A 24,325-nucleotide genomic window follows, 5' to 3' on the forward strand; every position below is an offset into this window, starting at 1 on the left:
ATTTTACAATTATTTTTCTATTAAGAGTTTGAATTTTTTTTAAATTAAGTTTTGAATTTGATTATTATTCTCACTTGGGTCTAAATTGACAATTATTCTCACATTGGGTATAAATTTTTTGGTCTAAGTTGATCCATGAACTTGATAATTGTTCTCATATTGAAAATTGCACTTGACAATTGTTTCCACATTGAAACCTGAATTTTAGGGTTTTCAAGGAAATATCAAGGGCCAACTTGGAGTAAAAAAAATTCAAGCCCCAATATGAAAACAGTTGTCAAGCTAAGGTCTAACTTAAACAAAAGAAGAAGGTTTTTTTACCCAAATAATCTAAAAAAAATTATTAAATTCCAAAATGGGTAACCCTACAAATTAATTACTGAAATGAGTTGTTTGCTACAATATTTTTCGATATTGTCTGACTGGTTGGAAATCGAACCCACGACCATGAGATTAAAAACCACACTTTATACCAACTAAACTAAAATAATTATTTTATAGTATAATAAATATAATAATTAATTATATTGTAATCCGGTGCCATTAGTATGTCAAGCGACACCAATAAAAAATTATTATTTTTTAAAAACCCATGTGATGCCGAGTCAAGCGACACCAATAAAACACTAAAACAAATGATCCATTTCGATAATTAATTTGTAGGGTCAAAAATTTTGATATTAAATTTTTTTGTTGAGGTAAAAAATACAAAAAATTTACGACCAAAAATTGATTCAACCTTAAATGAAATATGTATGTATGTATATCTGTATGCGTGTTGATGGGAAATGTGTGGAATTGAAATGTCTTTCACAGCTTTATAAGGAAATCTGAAGCCACCCTTTTTAAACGTTCTTTCGTTTTCTACGAATTTATTCGGCTCTGCCCAGTTTTGTCTGTCTCTTCGTCGCTCTCTGCTTTTTCTTTCTCTGAAAACATAAAGGAGAAATGACCCTCCCGTTCCTTGGTGGAAGCTGCCAAATCCAACGTGTGCTGATGTTTGTTCCTCATTTTTACCTGCTAGTTAAAACAGTCACATCATTTACGCATGTGAAATTCTAACTTTAAACAACTTGTACAAAAAAAAAAGGTTAAATATGCCTATAGTCCCTGTACTTTTTGAAATTTAGTAATTTAATCTCCGTACTTTTTAGATTTCAAAATGGAAGTACATTAAACATAATCAAATGCTTTACAGGAAAAACTTCATTAGGTCCGGACCAACCTATAAAACTAGAACTTATGGCTCAATGCAATGAAATACAAAAATATATAGAAACAATCTTTTTCCCGAAGACGGAGCAGTCATTCACCATCCGAAACATCATCTTCATCTTCATCCAGTATGTAGACCAAGGCACGCTTTCTAGCAGCAAAAACACAAGCTACACCTCTCGACGCTGTTATAGTAAATTTGAAAATAAACGTTAAGCAGAAACAGGACATATATTTGGTATGATCCAACCGGATTGAGATACAAGGATGTTTTGATTTGAAAACTTACCACTAACTGCCAGAGGGGCAGCTACAGAATGAGGGATATTTCGGACCTTTTCATTTTCCAGTCGTAAGTGCGTAACAGAGTCCTATAATGCACATAGATACAGTTTCTAATAAATAAGTACTTCATCATCAAAACTTAAACGAAAGACTACATGCTCTCACAGAAAATGACGGAAAGTTGGTTATTAATAAAAGCATGGACAAATTGTGAGACTAACGTTGTGGATACTTTGTGGGCTGAACCTACGTTACAAAAGGTCAGTAGCTTCGGTTGTCTAATTAAGGCTTATGTTTCTTGATTGCGCTTTTATATCAGTCGATTCTTTCCCTTCTTGATCTTACTTAAAGAACAAATGGAATAATAAATTTCTTATCAGAATCCTAAAAAGAGATCTAGATGTCTCTCTAACGAGTCCTATGGCTTCAACTAGCTTGAGTGATTTTGCCGTCCATTGCCCATGACTCTATCTCAAACTCATAGTCGTTAACATCTGACAAGGTAAGGGCAAATTCGGCATGTTCAATGAACACAAGACTATGGTATCCGCATATTCAGAGTTTGCATGCATGTATAATTATGTAGTAATTAAGTTTGAAGAGTGATAGTGAGCAGCAGAAACAACCAAACTACACGCCCTGTTAATTATTTTTCCAAGTGTGATTAGGATCTACCAGAAGAAACATTTACCTTTAGCTGATCTAGGTTCCAGGTGTTTATACAACCTGATCTTGGAATGGATACGAATGGGAGATCATCAGCTTGGACGATCATCATACAAGATTCACCAGAGCATTCAGAAGCAGAAGTTGATTCATTTAATAGCAAAACAATTTGGCCTTTCTGTTTTTATAAATTTAATAAAAAAGGAGATCAAGTTAGAAAAGAACCCCGAAAGACTAGTATTAAAAAAGAAAAGGTTGAATCATTTTATAACACAAGACTCTTTGGGTTTACTTCGTTACAATCAAAGGCAGAGAAAAGAAAACATAGTTTTTCACCTTATACAAAGATAGATCCACACAGTGATAACCATCAGGAACAGAGAGCAAAACAGCTTCCAAAGAAGCAGATTCTTCAATACTACTATTGCTCAAACTGTGCATGAATCTCCTTGATATGCCTATACAATTAGCAATATTTGAGGAAGAGTCACCGGGGATTTGGAAAGAAATATAATCTATAAACCCGTGTTCGTGAGTCAGGTAAGATGAGACAGATGTGGAAGCATCCTATAGAGAAAAACAAGAAAACATCACAACGCAGATAAGAAAACTAAGTTGCTACCAACATGTTAGGGATGATGATATGAAACAAAAAACATTTGCAAGATGTACAGAAACCAATAAATGTATGACCGAATTAAAGATTAAGGAGGATGGAAGGACAGGCAGGGAAATACCTTGTAGTATGTTACTGAAATAGGAACCGAAACAGATACAGATGCAGATGAAGATGGGAGGGCAAACAGTGGTAGCACATCCTTGCAAAGCATCTTCCTTGAAATTGTAGTAAAAGGCATCAAGAAAGCCTCCTTGAAACTGAAATTGCATGACCAACGATACGGCAATATTTATGGTTTGAAGTATAACCAAAAAGCAATACATATGAAGATGGAAGGCAGAAATGCCTTTAACAATGATAAAATCTATAGAACATAGAAATCTCCAATTGAAAGACGAAGACCCTGGCAAGCGAAAGGAAAGCATACCTAGACTCCATCTGCTTAAATTCCTCAGCTAATGTCCTCCTCAGGAAATCACAATCAGAAAATCCCCCAAAATGAACTAATTCTTTAACTCTTTGCAGTGTTTCCCTGAAGGATGAGAGCAGCAGACTTTTTTTTTTTTTAAAGGAGAAACAACGACACTGATGATGCAAAAAAAATCTACCAGATAAATCATCAATCGGAGATGCATGCATAAGTTTATGTTCATGCTTGCCATATGTAGATACAATTAAATTCACACTAACACTTATTGAAGGAGAATTATGCCCTGTATGCAGCTTGATAAGTACAAAACTAAAGTTAATTTTTTTTCCCCATGTTAAAGCCTTAATCAGCAGATTCAGCATCACTACAATTGAATCTGTAAAAGGAGTACTTTTTTCTGTGTAGGTAAAAATGTCCACTTTTACTATAGTTCGTGAACAGATATAGTCATGCTATGTGACATATTACCTCTATGCTAAATGGGCAATATGCATAAATCTTGTTGGATGACAGACCAAAGTAAGAATAATTGAAATGCACTGATAAGACCTATGGCAGTTGAAAAGATAACTTACATATCAGGTTCAATATCAACTTCAGACAACTCCAGAAAGGGCTTGACAGGATCTTGATCATATAAGAACTTCAAGAATATAACAACAAGTTCACTGTCAAAAGTAAAAATGTAAGGCTACAAAAAGATAATCAATGGAGGGAAATTAAAGACACTGAGAAACAAACCTGTTACAGGGTAGAAGCTGATCACTTGGCTCTTGATTAACTAGCTTTATGCATTTTAGCAACCAATTAAAGAAGTTTGAAAACTGAAAGCGAAGACAGATAATAAGAACCCCAAGAGAAGAAAAACACAATTCCAGGAGACGAAAATAGTTTAGTTTAATTCCATTCAGTGTGGTAGGTGGGGCGAATTAACAATAAAGGAAGAAAGACCAAAAGAACTTCAAATATTAAGGTTAACCACCTGCTGTACCACAGAGGAAAGCACCCTCATAAATCTCTCAACTTGCACTAGTAAGATTCCAGATTTTTCTGTTGCATTATTGATAAGAGTCTCGTCCAGGCCAATACCCTGAAAACGAGTGCGCCATCTAGAAAGACCTCTAAGTTCTCCCATCCTGAATCCAATAATTTCAGCAGCAGGCTGGAAAATGTATATTTATTTTCAGCTGGATCACATCCGTAGCACTCACCATACAACATTAAGTGACAAGTAAATAAAAAACAGTACCTAAATTGAGATTCCATTTGCAAAAATAGATAATCACAATCAGACATAGTCTATACATAATGACATAAAATGCAACACTTTGGTTTAGTAAAGGTTTACATGCAACAAGGAGCCATTATGCATAACAATATATTGTTTTAACTCATCCTTCTCCTAAAGGGTGACCATCTGAGCTAATAGTTTTTCAACATAACCACTAACATTCATTAGATTAAGAATTTAGGTAGTAGAACCCCTTAAATTAAGCATGTACGCAACTAGGCTATAACAAATAATTTCTGCGACAATAATGGTAGCTAGAAATAAGATTTCATATGCAAATTACACATCCACAGCCTTATTTGGAAGCTGAACTTTCATTTATGCACCTAACTCATGAAATCCACCTAATTACAATATGATGCTCCATGATAAGATATTAAATTAGCAAGTAAAGGAATCTTCTATAAAAGTAACTATTACATGAATTGCAGAGAAAAATTCTACCAAGCACCTGAAGATGATCGAGGACAACATGCTGAAGCTCTTTTCCAGCACCACAAACAACCTTTGACACACGCTTCACTCCCTATTTAGAAAGAAATCCATTGATTAAAATGTGCAAAATAATTTCCTTCTCACCAGAAGAAAAAGGAGAGAAATGATTACATAATGCAAAGTTTACCGATTCACCCAAAGAGTTAACTAGAAACTGATGAACAGGTGGACTAGTTCGAGCACCACCTAGAAGGCTCAGAAACTCCTCTTGGGGTGATGAGTCCAGCCCTATATGCATGGGATAGAAATCAACTAAAGGATATGTGGCAGAAATGGAAAATAAGATTATGGGATAGAAATCAACTAAAGGATATGTGGCAGAAATGGAAAATAAGATTTTGGTACTCCTATCAGAAAGTTACCGTGGTCAATTATTAAACTGGATAGAGAATCAAACTTCTCGCGAAAAGTGTGCATGGCATCTGACCATTGTTTAGACATTACCGATAATGATGCGCGAATAACTTCAATTAAATCCTCGATGTTAGAAGCTTGTTGGGCCACTTGGTGGAGTTCATTTTTCCTTCCATGAGGAAGAGATAATGAAAAGATGAAGCAGGTCATGAGAAGAATTAAGGAATAAAGCATGTTTATCGTTTATCAACTTCAGATAAACGACTGGTGCACGATAAAATTGTAAGCAAGATGCATTACAAGATACCATTGAAAATAGCTAAAAAAAGCTAACACTACAAAACGTGAAACCTTTAAATATACAAACAAACTGCAGGTATTCTCGGGTTCTCCAGCAAAGTTACCTCTTCCAAAAGATAGAAGTATCGAGTCGTAAGCAATGACAACCATGCATACCAAGCTGTCCCTCAGCAGATTCAACCTCATCATGGTTAACTTCTCCAGAACACATTACTATCAGATGACAAAGGTCTTTGGACAAAGCAACCTAATAACAAAATAGGAACGCCCGTTAAGTCTACTACATATTGACCTGTAAGCAAGCACTAAAAACAAAAATAAAGTGAACAGGTTTTAATTCGGTATATGGAGGAGGGAAATATTCTTTTAATATAAGTTAGCCTGATTTATCCTGTTGCACGACCTTTCAACCAGAAAAAAGCACTACCTACAAGCTGTCCAGTTTATAGGCATAAAACATAAATAAAACAACAAAGAGTGAAGTCTAGGAAAATAGAACTCTTCTTTTACTCACTTTGCAACAACTTGTTCTACGCATCATTAATAACTAAACACTCCGATAATTGTGAAAAAAAAAATTATCTTGCTACCAGTGCAAATTCATTATATAAAAATGTGCATACCTTGGAAATTGAAGCATGCGAAAGTCTGCATGTAGCTGGCTCAGTAGCAAACGGAGTAGGAATAGACAAATTGTGTATGTTCTGGTAAATATTTTCATGTGCAAAATAATTCATATTAAAAACAATAGAGTTAATTATGTTCTGCATAAAATGTAAAATAATTGTAATGATAAATAAAATAAACAAAAGGAAGAATATGGCTCTCTCTGAACCATGAAAAATAATCTAGGGTCTAGTATTTTAGAAGAGAAATACAAGGCATTTCGCAATGTCAAAAAAAATATAAGTGACAGAAGGGTGTCAATTTGATAAATCAAAGCGACAAAGCCATAAATTTATTTTTATTTGCCAGGCCAGCTCTAAAACGGCTAGAAGTGTTTCCATAACTTAGTTGATAAAAAACAAGTAAATATAAATCTGTTAATCAGTATAATCCAGAAATTTCCAAGATAAATAAGTAGCTTACTATTTTCCCTATCGGAAATATTCCGAATATACTAAAGCATATGCTTCCATCTTTGTCACCACTACATAAAATGTTAAACCGTTGGTATGAGGAATTTGAAAGCTCACGAAATGAATCATCACTATCATCCATGAAGCCAGTATCTCCAGGTGCCAGCCCAGGCATCCTAGGAACTCTTGGAGCAGGAGGAAAGAAACGAGAAGTGCGGTCCTCATATGTTGAATTATTGACAGAATCATCCTATCATCAAAGTCAGTTGAGATTGATCACGAAGTTAAAACGTGAAATATTTATATGAACTCAAAGAAGGATAATGAACATGACAGATGTTGAAGAAAGGGTTAACTTCTGCAAGATGTTTACAAGTCAAAAGTTGTAAGAAAAAATACAAATATTTCAAAACAAACGACAAATGCCTACTTTAATCACTTGTCCATCCTCCTCCCAATTAAGGGACACAACAGCAACAGTGTGAGACTTTAAACTTCTCAACAACTTTCCATTCTGCAAGAAATACAAAATATAAGTTAGAGGAACAAATTCCATAATATTATTATGAATAATAACCATCTAACCTCAAGAAAACACAATACATGGATGAGAATTAAGAACGCAGTCAACAATCATGATTATCCACAATGAATGTAGAGAAACCAAACAACGAAAAATTAAAATTCGAATAAACAATATTAGTTCCTAATAGACATTAAAATTTGAATAAATAAATAAATAAAAGGCTAACTCACTTCAACATCGTGCAATGAAATTGTGCCATCCTCCAGCCCAACTGCTATCGCTTTACCATCAGGACGCCAACATAAGGATGTAATGCACCTTCCTGTAAAACAAAATCATTAAAACAAACGAATCACATGATTCAAATCCAAATCAAAAAAATTAAACAAATAATTTATTTTTAAAAAAAAAAAAGAAAGAAAGAGAGAACAGTCCGTGAATAACCAGGAAAAATCGTCCAGAGTCTTTGCCAGTTGAACCGATGAAGCAAAATCTTGGAGTCCTCAGTAACCATAGCCAGTAAATCTTTCTCTGGATTCCATTCCGCGATTTTAATCTAATCAACAAAAATTAATTAAAAATAAGAACATGCATAATCATGATATTTAAATAAGATCGAAAAAAAGAAGAAGACGAAAACGAAACTGTAAAATGTGACGGAAATGAACCTGAGAGGCGACAGGTTTGTCGAACTGAAGTTGAAAAGGAAGCACGCGTGGCGTTTCATCGGTTTCCATCGCTAAAAATTTAAAGAAGTTTTTTAAAGTAAATTTTAGCTTAGTATATTGCACTTAAACCCTAACGGACAGTGTTCAACTGGATAAGAGGTGTGGGAACTGGGAAGAGTAGCGAAATGTAAATTAAGATTAGGGCGGAATTTTTTTTTGGGGGGTTTAAAGGGGGTTTTGTTGATTTTGTTTTGGGAAGGACTAAAAACGAAATATGGTTGAAGAAACGGAGCCGTCGACCGGTCGCCCGCCGGTTGGGTTTACGGGATTTTAAGTGACGGTTTGATTTAAACTGAAAGCAGAAAAATGAAGCGCACAATTTGAAAAGGATAAAAAGCCGCCGTTGCCGGGGATCGAACCCGGGTCGCCCGCGTGACAGGCGGGAATACTTACCACTATACTACAACGACTCGGTTGATATGAAAGTCCAAAAGCATCTAAATAAAGACAAGCATGACTTGTCTAATTGACATGAATGTATGAAACTATTTTTTTGAAGGGATAAATATTAAAAAGAATGATTTAAATGTTTTACGTAAATTTTGATTTTATATGATTTTATTTAATTATTATGAATCAATAATATTATTATTAAATTAGTACTGTTTTACGTTGATATATTATATACATAAATAATTATATTAATCTAATATAAAAATAATTATATGTATTTATTTCTTTAAATATGTATAATTGAATCAAAATCAAATTTTCGTATATACATAGAAACCACAATTTAAGTTTCATGTGTATAATTGCACCAAATCAAAATTCATGTATCAAATTACACATTAAACTAAACTTAATGTATAAGTATTTTAAAATCCAAGAGATTTATTTATTGTAATAATAATTATTCTTATTATTATTGAGGATAAATCTTAAAATTATACATGAACTTTGATTTAATGTGCAATTGTATATGTACGTGAAACTTTAATTGTGGCTCAAATGTATACTTGAAACCTTAATTTTGATTTAATCATACACATTAAAGAAATAAAGACATCAATTTATTTTATATTGGATAAAATAATTATTTATTTATGCAATATATAAACATAAAATGACTTTATACCAATAATTGTGTTAATAATTTATAATAATTGAATCAATTTAAAATTCATGTATAAAATTACATAAAATCAAAATTTATGTATAAAATTACACATTAAACCATAATTGATATATAAGTTTGATATTTATCCTTTATTATTATTATGGAATGGGCTGATTTTGTATTAAAGTTATTTAGGTATTGGTTGTGGGCTTGGAAAGTTAATTTAGCGCTAAATAAGCTTTTTGACAATTATGGCTTTTGGGCTTTTAGAATAAAGGAGAACTTTTTGTGCAAATAAATTTGTATTTTTTTAATTTTAAGATATTTAAATTGGATAATATATTGCATTATTTTTATGAGAATTATATTTTATTTGTAATTTTAAAAGGAAATTTTAATTAAAAATAAAATTATATAAAATTAGTGGGAAAAAACATATTTTCGTTGTTTTTAGTTAAAATGTTTTGTAAAAATGGAAAAAGTTGAAAACAAATAATTTTTTAGGTTTCATTTTATGCATTAAATTTACCTTAGTGTGAATAATTTTAGAAGCAACTCTTTATTTTTATAATATTTAAAACCTTTTTATTTAATTACATTTTATTTTACTATTCTAAGACATTTTCAATAAATTATACTTTAATTTTATTTTTATTTTGAAAAACATACCAAAGGCGTTTTCATTATTTTTATATTCAAAACAATTTTCTATTTTCATATACAAAACATATTTTTCAATTTTCAAAATATAAAATAAAAATTATTTTCTGAAAATGAAAATGGAAACTAAAAAATTGAAAAACATATCTAGAACCAAACTCACCCTTAAGCTCAGTTTGATTTTTAAAAGTATTTTCTATTTTAATTTTCTATTTTTAAAATTGAAAAACACGTCTGGTAGGTAGAAATAAAACTCTGTGTTTGTATGGGTTTGAATCATAGACAATTCAATTAAAGTTAAAAATTATTATTTTCTATCATTTTCACTTTACAACATTTTTAGTGAAAGCAATTAAAATAACCTTTTATTGTTTTCGAATTTTACATATTTTATTTTTCAATAATCATTTTAAAATTTTCAATCAAACATATTATCTTCAATGTCTTCCATTTTTTCAGTAAGAAACGAAAATAACCTCTAGTTTCCAAAACTAAACAATCCCTTGTATTCTAATTTTCCCTCGAACACAAGCATCAACTTATCGCAGGAACAAGACCTAGTGGCAGAAAATCCAGTATCAATGATACATCATCTTCCTGTACCGTAAGATGATTTACATACTTATTTCCTTATCATGTTTTTATAATTTATCGGTTGTTGGATCAATCTAGTAATCAATTTATCGATCTAATCAATCTAAATAAATAAATCATTAAAAAATACATAAATTATAATAATAAAATTCGACTTAATTACCCAATTCAATCTATTCTTTTATCAATCCAACTGATCAGTAAAAAATTGTCGCCCAACCCAACCTAATATATATTCTATTAAAAACTTTGACAATAATGACAATTCACCAATTATGCATAAAACATTTATCAATTATAAAATTCTAACAAAGCTTAAATCATATTTTGGGACTTAAACTTGACAACTTATTCTACATTGGGACCTAAATTCTTTTTCTTTTTTTTTGGTCCAAGTTAAGTCCTAAACTTAACAATTATTCTCACATTAGGACTTAAACTTTTTTTAAAATCTAAGTTAGACCCCGAACTTGGCAAGTATTCTCACAATGAAATTTTAGCTCTTTTTTTTTATTCAAGTTAGTCCTTAAAACCCGTAAAGTTTAAGCCTTAATATGAGAATAATTGTCAAGTTTAAGCCCCAATGTGAAAAAAGTTACTAAATTTATGTTTTGATGTGGGACCAACCGTCAAGCTTAAGACCTATCTTGGACTAAGAAAAATTCAAACCTCAACGTAAGAAAAATATAAAGTTCAAACTCTATATGATAATTTAATCCTTTAAACATAGTAGTCTAATATTTTATTCACTGTTTTTAACTCAAGTTTATTTTATATTAATTTTTCTCTTGCAGTTAAAAGTATCGAATAATTTGAAAATTTTAATTTTTAAATATAATTTAAATTTAAATGATAAAATCTTAACTTAGTTGTGAAATCAATTTATCAAATAATTATCAAAACATATATTTAAAGGAAAAAAAAGTAAAAAGATTAATATTAATTAACTTTTTTTACTTTTGACTCATTGGTAATGAGTATTGACGTGTGCTGACCGCCGATTTAAAAGTAGATGGATGTGACAGACGCAACGGCCAGGCTAACAGCGTAAAATTAGAATACCAGCATTGCGTACTCACGTGTTCGTTTGCACGTCTAAACCTTAACTCATATCCACCATACGCGTGTCCTATCTGTCCCCCATAACACCCTTCACTATCATTTTTTGTTCTCTCGTCATCTCCCCGTATTTCTATAAAGGTTAAAATTTGTCATAGGTCCCCTTATTCTTTGAAAATTATTAATTTAGTCCTTATATTTTTATTTTAAGAATTCAATCTCTACTTTTCAGATTTCAAATTTTAGGTCAAACTGTTAATATTGTTAATATTATTTTGTTAAATTTAGGTTTATTACAATGTCATTTTTAGTTATATTGTTACAAAGTAAGTATTTTTATATTTTAAATCATCACACCAACAAATTTAATAAAGGGTAACAATTCAACTTGAATTTTTGAAATCTGAAAATTACATGGACTACATTTTTTGAAATAAAAGTATATGAGCTAAATTCTAAATTTAGGAAGAATATAAGGATCTATGACATATTTTAACCGCAAATCCATTAGTTTGATTGTTTTGATTTTTCTTTTTAAAGATCAACCTTTTATTTTATCCACTGTTTTTGAATCGAGTTGATAGTTGTATTAGTTAGATCGCCAATTCTCAATTCAATTTGCTCAAATAAAATAAGTTATTAAAAGTTTATAAAACATGGTTCAATTAAATATTTAGTTCAATTTAATCTTTTTAAACTAATTCGAGGGTCAGGCGATTTTATACATTGTTTTAGACTAATCTACCAACCAGTTCTTGGTTTGATTATGAAAACACCTATTATGACTGAACTATATGGTTAAACCAATTTAGTATTTGATCAGTTCGTCAATCAGTTTGTTTTTTTTAAGTAAGAAAAATAAAATATGAATTTAAGTTGGTTTGAGTTATAAATTTAAGTCGATAAACTTATGTATTTTCACACCTAGTAATAGATTGAGTTAATCTATATTAAATTACGATAGAGTGGAAAAATATCAGTGAAAAAATATCATGTAATAAATATATTTATTAAAATTTTATTAAGAGTCAAGTGAGTCTTAACTCAATTAGCACAGTCATTGTTGCCAATGTGGAAGAACGTTGGTTCGAGTACACTGAAGCGTATTATTCTCTTATTTATAGCCCGCAGAGAGGCTTTGGATAGTTCTAAGTATTATGTCAAAAAAAAATGATAAGAATGATGAGATTGTCCAAAACAAAAATTATTAAGAACCAAATGAAGTAAAGTTGAAAATTTTAAATTTCATAGTGCTCTTTATAAAACATTACTATGAATAAGTTTTATTTATTTATAGAAATATAAAAAGATAAAAATACTGTTATAATAATATAACTTACTTTGTAAAATGAATAATTTTTTTCATTTTTATTATCTAACTATATTAATTTTTTAGTGTTTTTATTTTTTTAGAAAATTAATTACCAAAAAAATAAAATTATATAATTAAATGATTATTTTATAATTTTTATAATTAAATGATCTAAAAATATATATTAATAATTAAGTAATTATTTTATAATTTTTACAATTGAGTGATAGAAAAGAAAAATTATAATTTTGACATGTATTGTAGTTTACCTTAACGGCATGCAAAATTGACCAAACCATGATAGCTGATTTGACCAAACTTACTCAATTAAGTTTTAATAAATTTTTGATCATCACAACAAGTGAACAAACATCACTAATGCCTACTAGATTGAGTAGTAATAAATTTAATACCTCTTAAATAAAATCTTTAATTCGTATTTTGTGAATAAAAATAAAATATTAAAAGAAATTTATTATTATTTAAAGATTTAATTCGACTCGATTTAAAATTTAATTAATATTATTAAATATAATAATATTTGAATTAGATTGAATTAAAAATTAACCAAATTATTTATCTGAAGAAAATTATTTAATTAGTTAATTTAGAAATTGATTTAAACAAATTGAATCTGATGAAAAATTGATTAAATATTTTTATTTATATAAATTTTATTGATAATTTATTTAATTATCAGTTAACCAAATTATGAGAACTGCCCATAAAGAGTTCCGTAGACGAAAAAGAAGAGTGTTATAGAAGCAGACCAACAAAGCCGACTTTGGATGAGATTAGACCGGCTAATCTTCCACCTCAGCACCACCCAAGTTGCTTCTCTACCTCCACCTAATTTTTCGCCACGCGTCACTTTTCAACGGCTAGTTTGTAATTTAACCGCCAATTCACGCACGACCTTAAAATTCCATCCCCCAACACACGGGTGAAAGTTAAAAAAAGAAGACTTATCCTCTTTTACTGGAATTCTCCAGTAATTTCCAGTGGTAAAAAGCAAATAAGGAATAAAAAAACGCGTAGATATTTAATTTTATTTCTTCACCGGTATATAAGGAGGAGTTTACATTTTTAAAGCAACTCTGTTTGTCCAAGGCAACTTCTTTGTTTCCTATTTCAAAAAAAAAAAAAAAAAACATTGTTATCTTCACTCAAATTTAGAAATTCTAGGTTTTATCTTATCTCTAAATTTGACTATAAAAGACCCCAGATTTTCTTTTTGTGTTTTAAGATCTAAGGTATTATTTCACAAAAAAAATTCTTTTTTAGATTTTTTTCCCCCCTTTTGTGAATTCTGTCATGGAATTAGTAAGCCATACATCTTCACTGAAGTTGAAACATGATTGTATGAATGAAAAACGAGGAGAAAATTTAGGGCTAGGGTTCGTGAGATATACCCATGGATTAAGGAGGAAAAGGATTGGGATATCGAATGAAATTGACGATGGGACCAAAGCTTCATCGTTGAAAAGGCAGTGCAGTAAGAGGACGATGATCGATGATGATAATTGCTATGAAAAATCTGCTCTCGAATCACTTCCACAAGATATTATTGTAAGCAGCTTTAATTTTTGGTTTTCCAATTAGTTTCTATTTTTGGGAATTGTTTACAAATTTTTTTTTTTGTTTTCTTTTTGCAGATTAAGATTATTTGTGGTGTGGATCATGAAGATTTGAACCGGCTTCCTATTGTTTCTAAATCAATCAGAGAAGCTGTAAGTACAAAACATTTCAATTCAATTCAAATCATTTTTTTCTTCTTTCTTTAACCATTTAATCTGATTATTTACTGTGATTATTCTTATTTTTCTGCAGGCTATGGTTGCAAAGCAATTGCATTTTGCATATAGTACACCAACAAAGGTGAAAGCTTTTAAAACATCAATAGATTTCGATGAACAAAGTGAATCAAACGACTTGGAACTTGAAGCTCCAAATGCACCTCAACAATGGCGGTCACACAGGTCAATCAACAAGAAAAAACTTGCAGATATATCAATACAATTGTTTTTGTAAATAGCGTGTTGTTTGCTATTAAATCAGTGCATTACAAGCCATTATTTTCTTCAAAGTTTTCATTGAAGAATGAGAATTTTTTGGCTTGTTTTTATGCATCTTGTTGTACAAAAAAAGAAGAAAGCGATAGTATTTGTTTGAGGGGTCATGTTCTTGACCCTTCTGATTTGATTAAAAAAAAAAAGTTAAGCTTAATAAAGATGGTTCATATTCAATCTTTGAAGCATTCAATGTTATAATCTTTGTTTACCTCTGTTCAATGTTGTGCAAAGATTCAGATTCCATTAATGGATATGTACTCTTTTTCTCTGCTTTTAATCAATTAAATGTGTTTTCAATCTATGAATAGATTCAAGAGAGATTTGGAGATTAAATTTGGATTAATTGTTGGGAAACATGTTTGCAAAGCAATGTACTAGACATGGCAAACTTGGGTTAGTTCCTTTAGATATTCTTGATCTATGTTTCAGATTCTAAATCGATCATAGATGTTCGAAACGCTTTAGTTTGGTCTTTAAATGTTGTTTAGAGTTAACAATATCGTACAAATGACTTGAATAATGGTGAAGTAAAAAATTATTTAAGGGATCAAATATGAATCATAAATTTTAAGGGTTACAAGATAATTTTAACATTATAGATCAAGATCATCGGTTACACTTATTTACCCTTGTTTGTATATGCCTAAAATCAAGAAAACAAAATATTTTCTTTCAAAGAAACCTATATTTTTACTACTATAAAAATTTAAACAACTACGATTTTAAAATCTCGATTTTACCAACTCAACTAATGTTTTATTGTTGGATTTATGAGAAAAACAATGGGAATGTGTGTGAATTAAAGACAGGTGTTAGAGGAGTTAAACGCGGTAATGTACTAAAATGGTTATGTTACAAAATCTAGCTGTTGTCTACTAGAGTCAAACTAAACCTTGATTTCAGCTAATCAACACGCATAAATTGAAAGTATAATGAAAACTTTATGCCATAATTGAAGATAATCAACTTTTTTTTTTTTTTACAAAACATGATTACGTCAATGTTCTTAATTTCCCCTTTTTAGTTAGTTAAAGAAAGCTTATAGCTAAAGCAACAAAACCGAATGTGAAACCATTTTGTTGTTCTGTTTTTGCTCTTTTGATGAGTAGTGACCAGCTTTTTAGCGTATTAACAAAGTCACATGCTCCCCACATGGGGGTATTGTAATTGAAATAATGTCTTGAATTATTTGAATAAAAGTTTGATAGAAAATGATTAAAAATAAATTGATTTAGTTCATAAATTAATCCAATTAATTAGTTCGATTAGTCAATCTAATTATGTTTTAAGAACACTAGTCATATTATCAAATTTTGACGAATCATAATGAATTTAGTTACCAAGTTCAAATACCAAAGTGGATCTTGGAGTAGGAGGATAAGGGCAAAAAATTTTATTACCCCTTAAAAATAACAAATATAAAATGTCTACGCTTTAGAGCTACATTTATTATTATATCAATGAAAATTACGTACAATTGATAGAAATCATTAACATCGGGACAAATTGTTATAAATTGCTCACTTTTGAAATTGAAAAGAATTAAATTGTTTTGATTTTTTTGAAATGGACCGATTTACTCAATGTCATTGATAGGCACTAAAGTGGTCTTTTTACCGATTGATATGATTCCAAAAATTTGATAATTCAATTCTAAAGTGTAGTTTGACAACGTCTTATGGAATCAACCCTAAAACACTTGTTGAATATTTGTTCTATTGTATCCTCTAGAATGACTTATTCACACATATATATATATATATAAAGCACAATCTGTTGAAATGACATGTTACGGGCAACTAAGTACAAAGGTACTGTATATAGTGACATATTACCCCTTAGAAGTTACATGTATCTTAAATACTTCTCAAAATATTATGAACGAGTAAGGTGAAACCATGCAAATGACAAACACACACAACAAGAGCTTACTAAATTGGTAACGGACAAACCTACGTGTCAAGCAGACTTTGTACTTTGTATTATTTGTACAACAACACTATATATAAACCTAAAGTGTTGTTTTCGAAATAAACCCTAAACTATTTATTATTATTAAAGTTTAAGCTTTTTTTTTTTATAATTAAACGTTGAAAGAGCATAACACGACAAGTATGATTAACTACAATAATCAGACTTCAAAAACATAAGCCTGTCACGGTTTTAACCTAAAGTTTTTGCCTACCTCATATACTTTTCAACTGCTAATTTTTTATTGTCTTTTTCTTTTTCTTTGTCTTTTTCTTGTTTAAGATAATTATATTTAAGTACATAAATAAATATTTTGGCACAAATATCGATTAATGGGTGACCTTGTTAAAAGAATCTATTTAGGGATCCATTGTTTATGTAAAGTCTGCTACCCCACGAACCTGTTTCATTTTTCATGCATATCTAGAAATTCCAAGAATCCAATGTTTTTCATTTCAACCTTTATATATTTATATGAAAAGGCATCCAATGTTTTCATTTATGTTTTTTTTTTTCTTTTTTCATTTTATTTAAGATTAGTGTTATGGCACGCCCATGGTGAAGAATGAAAAAAATCGGTAAAATTATCATGAAGGTTCTTGTATTAAAAGTTAGATTTTGTTTTGCTCCGTCTATTAAATAAATGGGTAAATTAGTTTTTGTACGATTGATCAAAGAGTAAATTGATTATTTTGTTAAAAATTTATTCTATTTTTACTGTTAAAAACTAGTCTTACATCAACATAATGTACATGTGACAAACCGTGTTTTATTATCTAGTTATTCCATTAGTTACGCCAATTTTTAACAATATAAATAGACAAAAATTTTAATAGGAAGGATCAATTTGCTTTTTGATTTAGTGTACATGAACTAATTTATTAATTTTTTTTAGTAAATGAGGCAAAACGAAATATCTAGCTCCTAGTATTGAAGACTCAATGTACTTTTAACGGAAAAAAAAACCTTTGATGATATATATGATTTAAAAAAAATCTAATATATATTAAATTACTAGTATTTACAATGTGGGTAACATTTTAAAGAATATAATATTCATAAAAGACTTTATGCAAAAAAAAAAAAAGAATCTAATAATAATAAACTTTAGGTTATGGCAAACGTATGATTGAGTCGGATTGATGCAGAATTTTAAATTCGAGTTAGACTAACTTAAAAAATAAGTTAAAAAATTTACCTAAATCTAATCTAAATTAAAAATGATAACTCGTGCCCAACTTAACCCGACTCAAATTAACCGTTCCAACCTGGAGATTGCTCCCAAACTGGTGGACATGTCATGCCTGCTCTCTTTTATTTGAACATGTTGATTTTAATATATTAATAATACTAGTGTATAAATATTTGCACTCTAAACCTGTCATGCTTCTAATAGTGTTATACATTTGCCTTTAATTTAAAACTATGATCCAGATAATAATTAGCTAAGAGTAAAACATAAGTTGTTGTCAGCAATGCAGTTCTATGATTGGGGTTTTTCTCTTCTAATTTTTTTTTTTTTTGGTATTGAGGAAAAAGAATAGAAGTATAAACATGTAATTCAGTTCGGATCAGGTTTGGATTAAAAAAGCTTACTTACGTTCAATCCATTTATAAAACAAGTCTTATTTTTTGTCCAAGTCTATTTTTGGGCTTGTAATTTTGCTTAAACTCTCTCACTTTTCAGACGGATGACCTGACCTATAATTAGGTCTACAACTACTATGTTAGTGAAAAAAAATATAAAATATATTTATTAAAAATGTACATAAAAATAAATTAAACTCTTGATCAAAATGATAAAGTTAAATGTTTAAAATCATGGATTAAAATATGTTTTTTAAAATACTCTCAAATTTTTAATTATTTTTCAATTTAATTATTGTTTAATTGATTCATCATACCTAACTTAAACCGAGTTTAAATAATAAATATAAATAATTTACTTTCTTGCAAACTTTATGGGTCATACTCATAATTCCACGAAACCATATTTCTGTTTAGGCCCAAATCTGTTCAGCAACATGGTCCAATGTAAACGAACAACATGAGCCCAAACCACATGTTGGGTGATAATTAAGACCCATGAATTTAGTGGGTCTGGTTGATTTTAAATTTGATCAATCTAAATCAGGTAGCTTCGGATTTCAAAAAAAAAAAAAAAAAAAATCAATTCATTTAAGACTTATATTATTTCGGGTTGGAGTCATTTTTGAATTTAAATTGTTTTGAATTTAAGTTTGAAGGTTGAATTTTTTTCGGGTCTTGTCATTAGGAGTTTAAATCATTTCAAATTTTAGTCATTTTAACTTCTAACATTGAATAATTTAGGAGTCACGTATTTAAGTCATTTCAAATTTAAGTATTTTGAAATTCAGATAATATAACAACAATTTTAACTTACAATCAGTTGGGATTTTAATCGATTCGAGTTCGGATAGTTTCGCATTTATTTCTTGTTGTTACTCATGTTTGGGCTTAGTCTAATTCCATAGCCTAAAATATATGCCCAGCTCAAGTACGGCTAGAATGGGCTTACTGATATGCTACCGGTCAGAATTCATTACTGAATTTAATGAAGGAATAATACTAAATTTATTCCTTCAACATTTATCTTTTATTGTCACTATGGCCTTATTTTTGTATCTTTCATATTCGTTTTTACAGTTTATGTTTAGAGTTTGTGGCTATGCCTCTCAACAATTTCATTTTCAAGGTTTGAGTCTACATCTTCCTTTAGAAATGCAATATGTATTATCATTGCACGCAACACTTGTTAATTTTTTCATCACTTTGATCCTCAGCTTTCAATATTTAATCAAATTATTTTTTATCGGACGAACAAATTGATTGAATTTTTAATATTTTAACAATAGTAATGCAGTGGCCCATATGATAATTTCTATATGCTTCGTAAAAATTAAAAGTACGCACAAAAAATTTTAAAAAATATATTCATATCAATCATAAAGTACAAAAAGAATGTTAGGAAATTTTTATGTAAGTGCAATTAAATTTTAATAATTTAATCAAATTTTTATAAAAAATAATTTAACTAAAATTTAAAAGTTGAACGTGGAAGTGATAAAAAAATATAATTAATTATTTAGTCCTTTAACAAACACTTGGACAAAAATACTATAGCTCCGTTGAAAAAGCAATGCAGTGAGAGAATGATGGTGATGATGCTTGATTAGATTATTTCAAATTCTGATGGTTCTAAATTTAAGTTATTTCGAATTCGATAAATTTTTATTTAATTTTATATTTTTATTTATTGAATTTTTAAGATGAAATTAATTCACATCAATTTAAATTTTCGAATTTGAGTTAAAATTAAAAAGCTACAATATTATTATACAATTATACAATAGTGGTGGTAGCCTAAAACATACATTTAGGCTCCAATATCACCTATATTTTTAGCTAAGTCCTCTCAACTTATCCATCCACATACACTAGTTTCTCAACACTAATAACCAACAAACTCTTAGCTTTATGTATTTTCGGATGTCATTCTCAATCAACAATTATTGTTGAGAGTGAATGAGACTTCCGCTCAATGATAACTTTAAGATTTTAAAAAATTTGAGTTTTAAGGTTTGAGTCTGATTAGTGATGAAGTTAAGAATTTTTAATGGAAGAGTTGAGATTTAATAATTTATTTTGATGGGAGTTAAAATGCAATTTAACCATGTATACTTAAAAAAATTATAAACTTTGAAGGAATTAAAACTGAAATTTTCCATTTCAAGGGGTCAAGGCTATGCCTGTCCTCTTTGTCTTATCCTCTGAGTTTCACCGTATGTAAATATATGGGCTCTCCGTCAAGTTTATTTTAGTTAATTAGTAAGTAGTAAGAGTTGAATTAATTATTCGATTTAATGCTTATAATGCATTAATTGATAATTTAGATTGTTATATTATATAACAAGAACCGACAAAACCAGCACTAATTTCCATCTTAAAAACCATGTCAAGTATAAGCAAAGTGTAAAAAGGTTTTCAGTGTCATTGTCCAAGGAAATTTCTCATCATATATACAATAATGCTTGCAATGGGAAGTAGCTAGTGGCTCCTAGCTGTTTAGCTTGTGTTTGGGGTGACACTTTTGTGGTTTCAACACTGTCTCAAACAACATGGCAATGAAAGCTATATCTGATTACAAAATATAGAGATTAGAGAGGAGATAACCATAATTAGCTTCAGTGCACTTGAACCACATATTTTTGTATGGGCAACAATGTTTATGCCAAATGAGTTAAGACTCAATTAACTGTTAAATATAGATTTTATCATGTGTTAATTTATAGTTTTAAAAGGATTAAATATTTTTATTCATTTTACTGGACAAATAATAATTCTCTCCTATATTAATTTATAATTAAATAATTTCTAAAGGGTTTAATTAAACAATTTTAAAACTTCAAGGGAATAATGAATTTTTCCAAATTTTCTGGTGGCCTGACTTGTATTACCATATGCTACTAAATAAAATAAAAATATAAACCGACATGGGTTTTAAATTTTAATGTAGATTATAAGTTAAGTAAGTTGACCGATTCGATTATATAAGTTCATAATTGATAATTGACTAACTTAACTTATTGTGAGCATTTACAAAATCGAATTAACTATTATAACTAACTTCTCTCAAAACTATTGATTTAGCCAATCAAATTAATTTGAACCGACTTTTATTTATTTGTAATAACGATATGATACATATTATTCACAAAAATGTGTATATATAATAAATATTAAATCAATTTTCTTCTATACTTTATCTCTTTTTTTTGTTTAAAAATCTGCCATATGAATTGTATATGCATGAATTGTTATTACATTGGTCACACACATAGTAATCAAAATCACTTTATGTATGATGAACATTATATTGACCTTATCAAAATAGAATATTCCACAAAAAGGAAAAAGGTGAGAGAGAAAAGAACCTATAAGGCTGTAAATTCATTGTTTGTTCTTTCCACTCTCAATCATAACATTGTATTATTTTTCTTGGAAGTCAAGCTAGGTAGACCCTAAAACTTTATATTGTTTCAAATATCGGTTGTTTTGATTTGAGATAAAAAGAAATGAATATCAAAATGACAATAATATGGAGTTTGATGTTCCTTAAATAAAGTTTTAAATTCGAATTTTATAAATAAAAAAATTAAGGTTTAATTTTATCTTAGAGGACAAATAAAAATCAAATTCAATAGATTTCAAGTCGCCTAGACTCAATAGATTTTCTATTAAGATTTTTGGTCATGTTGAGGTCAAGTTTTGGTGAAATCCACCTTGTCTTGCCTTGATACATTTATTGAAATACCATTATATTAATTTTTAACTATTTTATATTTTTAATTATAATTTTTATAATAATTGATAATATATATTTAAATTACTTAAAACTCCGATGGAGGGCAGGGTAATATCATACCGGGTTTTTGTGTATAGAAATGAAAATTGAGATGGGGTTAAGGTGGGCAAAAAATCATCTAACTTTACTCCGTTGTAATCTCTTGTTGGAACCCAATATGATTATCGAATATCAAAAAATCTTAAATAAAAAAAAGTAAAATTAAAACATTTAGAGATGAGAACATGAATAAAAATATGATTGAAATATTATATATATATTTATATATATATATAAACCCCTCTCTTTTTTTCAATTTTAATTATTTTTCCCAAAATTGAAGTTTTTTTTTTTAATGCAAAGCTCTGTTGGGGATACCTACCTACTTTTTTTACACATACCACGTGCATAGTAAGGAAAAAAGGATGAAAGGGTATTTATCAATGCAGACATCCATGGCTACTGGTGGCTTAGTGGCTGGTCCAGGTCCTAGTTTAAAAACTGATGCTTAAAGGGTTAGGCACTCTCCTTTTCAATTTATAGCCAAAGCAAAGGCTTGGCATTTGGTAGGTGCTAAAGGCAACACCAGCTGGGTGTGTGTCCGTTGCTTTGCTTTTGGACCATCCACTGCTTTGTTGTTGCTGGGTTTGATCGTCCTTGCTACTGATGAAATTGCCCAAAACAAATATGTGCTTGAATTCGAAAATTTCACCCATTAATTCGAATATGAAACTCGACCAACTTGTTTCAACTACGAAAAATTAACAACTTGAACTTGTTTTATCGAAAATTGAAAATGACCTAAACTTAAAATGAAAACAAGAAATGATTTGAACTTGGAAAAACCCGAACCTAAAATGATTTTATACTTGAAAGGACTTTAACAATTAAACTGAAATGACATTGACTCTAGATGACCCCAACTCGAAAAATCTGATTGAAAAATATGAATGCCCAAACACAAAACGACTCGAACTTAAATTGACTTAAATAAATAAACAAAAAATAACATCAACTCAAGATGACCCAACCCGAAAACTTCAGTTGAGCAATACAAATGATTGAACACTTAGCGACCCAAACCAAGTATAATACGAGCTCGTAACAACCTAAATCTGAAACAACTTGAACTTGAAACTTATCCAAACTCGAAGCTAACGTGGGATGAAGAACAAAAAATTGTTGAGGAGGATGAAATAAAATTATAAAATTTTGTACTGCCAATGCAAAAAAATTGTATTAGAAAAACTTAGATTAAATTGTTAACTTTTCACAGGGTCAAAAATGCAATAATTTCATTTAATGAAAGGCTAAAAAGATTTAAATTTAATGTCTTAATTTATGGGAGGACCTAAAAGAAAATTTCTTTCCTAGGAAATAATTTAAACTTATAATTACTTGGTAATTTTATATTTTGAATTCAATAGATCTAAATTGACTCAATTTATATCTAACTTAACTTGCGCAATATGTACTTCACTACTTGTATCGTATTAAAAGTTTAACTTAGAGAACTTTATTTTTAAGCTATTACAACTGAAAAAGGATTATCTCAAAGGGTGATACATGAACAACTAGGGCAATATACTCTCCACCATGTTTTCTCAAGGAATAAAAGCAACAAAAAAAAAAGGGGGATTGAGATGGTGAGATAAGAGACAATCAAACTTAATTTCCTTTTCAAATAAAGAAAAAAAAAAAAAGATAAAACAACCATGATGAAGAAATGGAAAGAAAAGATGAACAAGAAAGTGAATGAATGTGGGAGAAAAAGGAAGAAATAATTCTGGGATAAGATCATAGTCCCCACAAATTCAATATGTTCAACAATTTTTTAGTGGAATCAAATTATTTTTCGTGTTTGTTTTACGATTCATGAAAATTTATTTTTTGGAGTTCTTAGTTGTTTTCCCCAAAAACGTCATATATAAAGTTCAAATTTAAGTTCTCTTTGACGAATGAAGCTAAAAAATTTGTAATGGTGTCGAGCCAATTTAAAAAAAAAAAACAAATTGGGTGGAGGGGGAGCAAAGCTAAAAAGTTTTATGTTAAAAAATGCAATTTTTTCATTTGGCCTAAAGCTCTAAAGGATTAGAATGGAACTCCAAATTTGCATGAGGGACTAAAAGAGAAATTATCCCATCAACCAATGGGCCAAACCTCGGTGAAAATATAACGATGGCCCTTATAAATTGCATTTTACTCCCTCTACTCAAACAACGAGTAAATTATTAGTTCATATAC

General features: G+C 29.4%; 2 protein-coding genes and 1 non-coding gene across 5 annotated transcripts; 1 reads left to right on the forward strand and 2 right to left on the reverse strand.

The window, feature by feature from the left end:
• Nucleotides 1-715: 715 nt before the first annotated feature.
• LOC108487443 (anaphase-promoting complex subunit 4) lies at nt 716-8,399 on the reverse strand. Of its 3 annotated transcripts, none has more exons than XR_008271744.1 (20): nt 7,929-8,399; nt 7,705-7,816; nt 7,491-7,582; nt 7,165-7,248; nt 6,745-6,984; nt 6,279-6,359; nt 5,760-5,902; nt 5,364-5,524; nt 5,129-5,229; nt 4,958-5,032; nt 4,198-4,377; nt 3,957-4,039; nt 3,791-3,883; nt 3,213-3,317; nt 2,904-3,042; nt 2,503-2,733; nt 2,192-2,344; nt 1,505-1,586; nt 1,226-1,400; nt 716-1,017 (listed from the first exon to the last, which is right to left on the reverse strand). XR_008271744.1 is itself a non-coding variant. In XM_017791790.2 (19 exons), exons 1-19 carry the CDS (start codon nt 7,995-7,997, stop codon nt 1,306-1,308), a joined length of 2,319 nt encoding a protein of 772 aa, XP_017647279.1. In that variant the 5' UTR covers nt 7,998-8,399; the 3' UTR covers nt 1,117-1,305. The 3 variants fall into 3 exon arrangements, 1 of the variants encoding a protein (XP_017647279.1); XR_008271745.1 differs by having other exon boundaries at nt 716-1,020; XM_017791790.2 differs by lacking the exon at nt 716-1,017 and having other exon boundaries at nt 1,117-1,400.
• Nucleotides 8,327-8,398, reverse strand: TRNAD-GUC (transfer RNA aspartic acid (anticodon GUC)). The gene has a single exon. It is a non-coding gene; the product is annotated as a tRNA-Asp (tRNA).
• Nucleotides 8,400-13,737: 5,338 nt separating the features above from the next.
• On the forward strand, nt 13,738-14,919 carry LOC108488510 (F-box protein SKIP27-like). Its single transcript, XM_017792787.2, has 3 exons — nt 13,738-14,242; nt 14,329-14,403; nt 14,504-14,919. Exons 1-3 carry the CDS (start codon nt 13,988-13,990, stop codon nt 14,702-14,704), a joined length of 531 nt encoding a protein of 176 aa, XP_017648276.1. The 5' UTR covers nt 13,738-13,987; the 3' UTR covers nt 14,705-14,919.
• Nucleotides 14,920-24,325: the final 9,406 nt, after the last annotated feature.

Source organism: Gossypium arboreum, chromosome 10 (genome assembly GCF_025698485.1).
Source record: "Gossypium arboreum isolate Shixiya-1 chromosome 10, ASM2569848v2, whole genome shotgun sequence".
NCBI lineage: Eukaryota > Viridiplantae > Streptophyta > Magnoliopsida > Malvales > Malvaceae > Gossypium > Gossypium arboreum.

What these genes read in the sequence shown, in the direction of transcription:
- LOC108488510 (XM_017792787.2), top strand. Translation starts at nt 13,988, where the DNA reads ATGGAATTAGTAAGCCATACATCTTCACTGAAGTTGAAACATGATTGT. An exon ending in CACTTCCACAAGATATTATT is followed by an intron (nt 14,243 to 14,328) that starts GTAAGCAGCTTT and finishes TTCTTTTTGCAG; the next exon opens with ATTAAGATTATTTGTGGTGT. An exon ending in CTAAATCAATCAGAGAAGCT is followed by an intron (nt 14,404 to 14,503) that starts GTAAGTACAAAA and finishes ATTTTTCTGCAG; the next exon opens with GCTATGGTTGCAAAGCAATT.
- LOC108487443 (XM_017791790.2), bottom strand. Translation starts at nt 7,997, where the DNA reads ATGGAAACCGATGAAACGCCACGCGTGCTTCCTTTTCAACTTCAGTTC. An exon ending in TTTCATTGCACGATGTTGAA is followed by an intron (nt 7,249 to 7,490) that starts GTGAGTTAGCCT and finishes TATTTCTTGCAG; the next exon opens with AATGGAAAGTTGTTGAGAAG. An exon ending in CAGCTTCTACCCTGTAACAG is followed by an intron (nt 3,884 to 3,956) that starts GTTTGTTTCTCA and finishes TACTTTTGACAG; the next exon opens with TGAACTTGTTGTTATATTCT.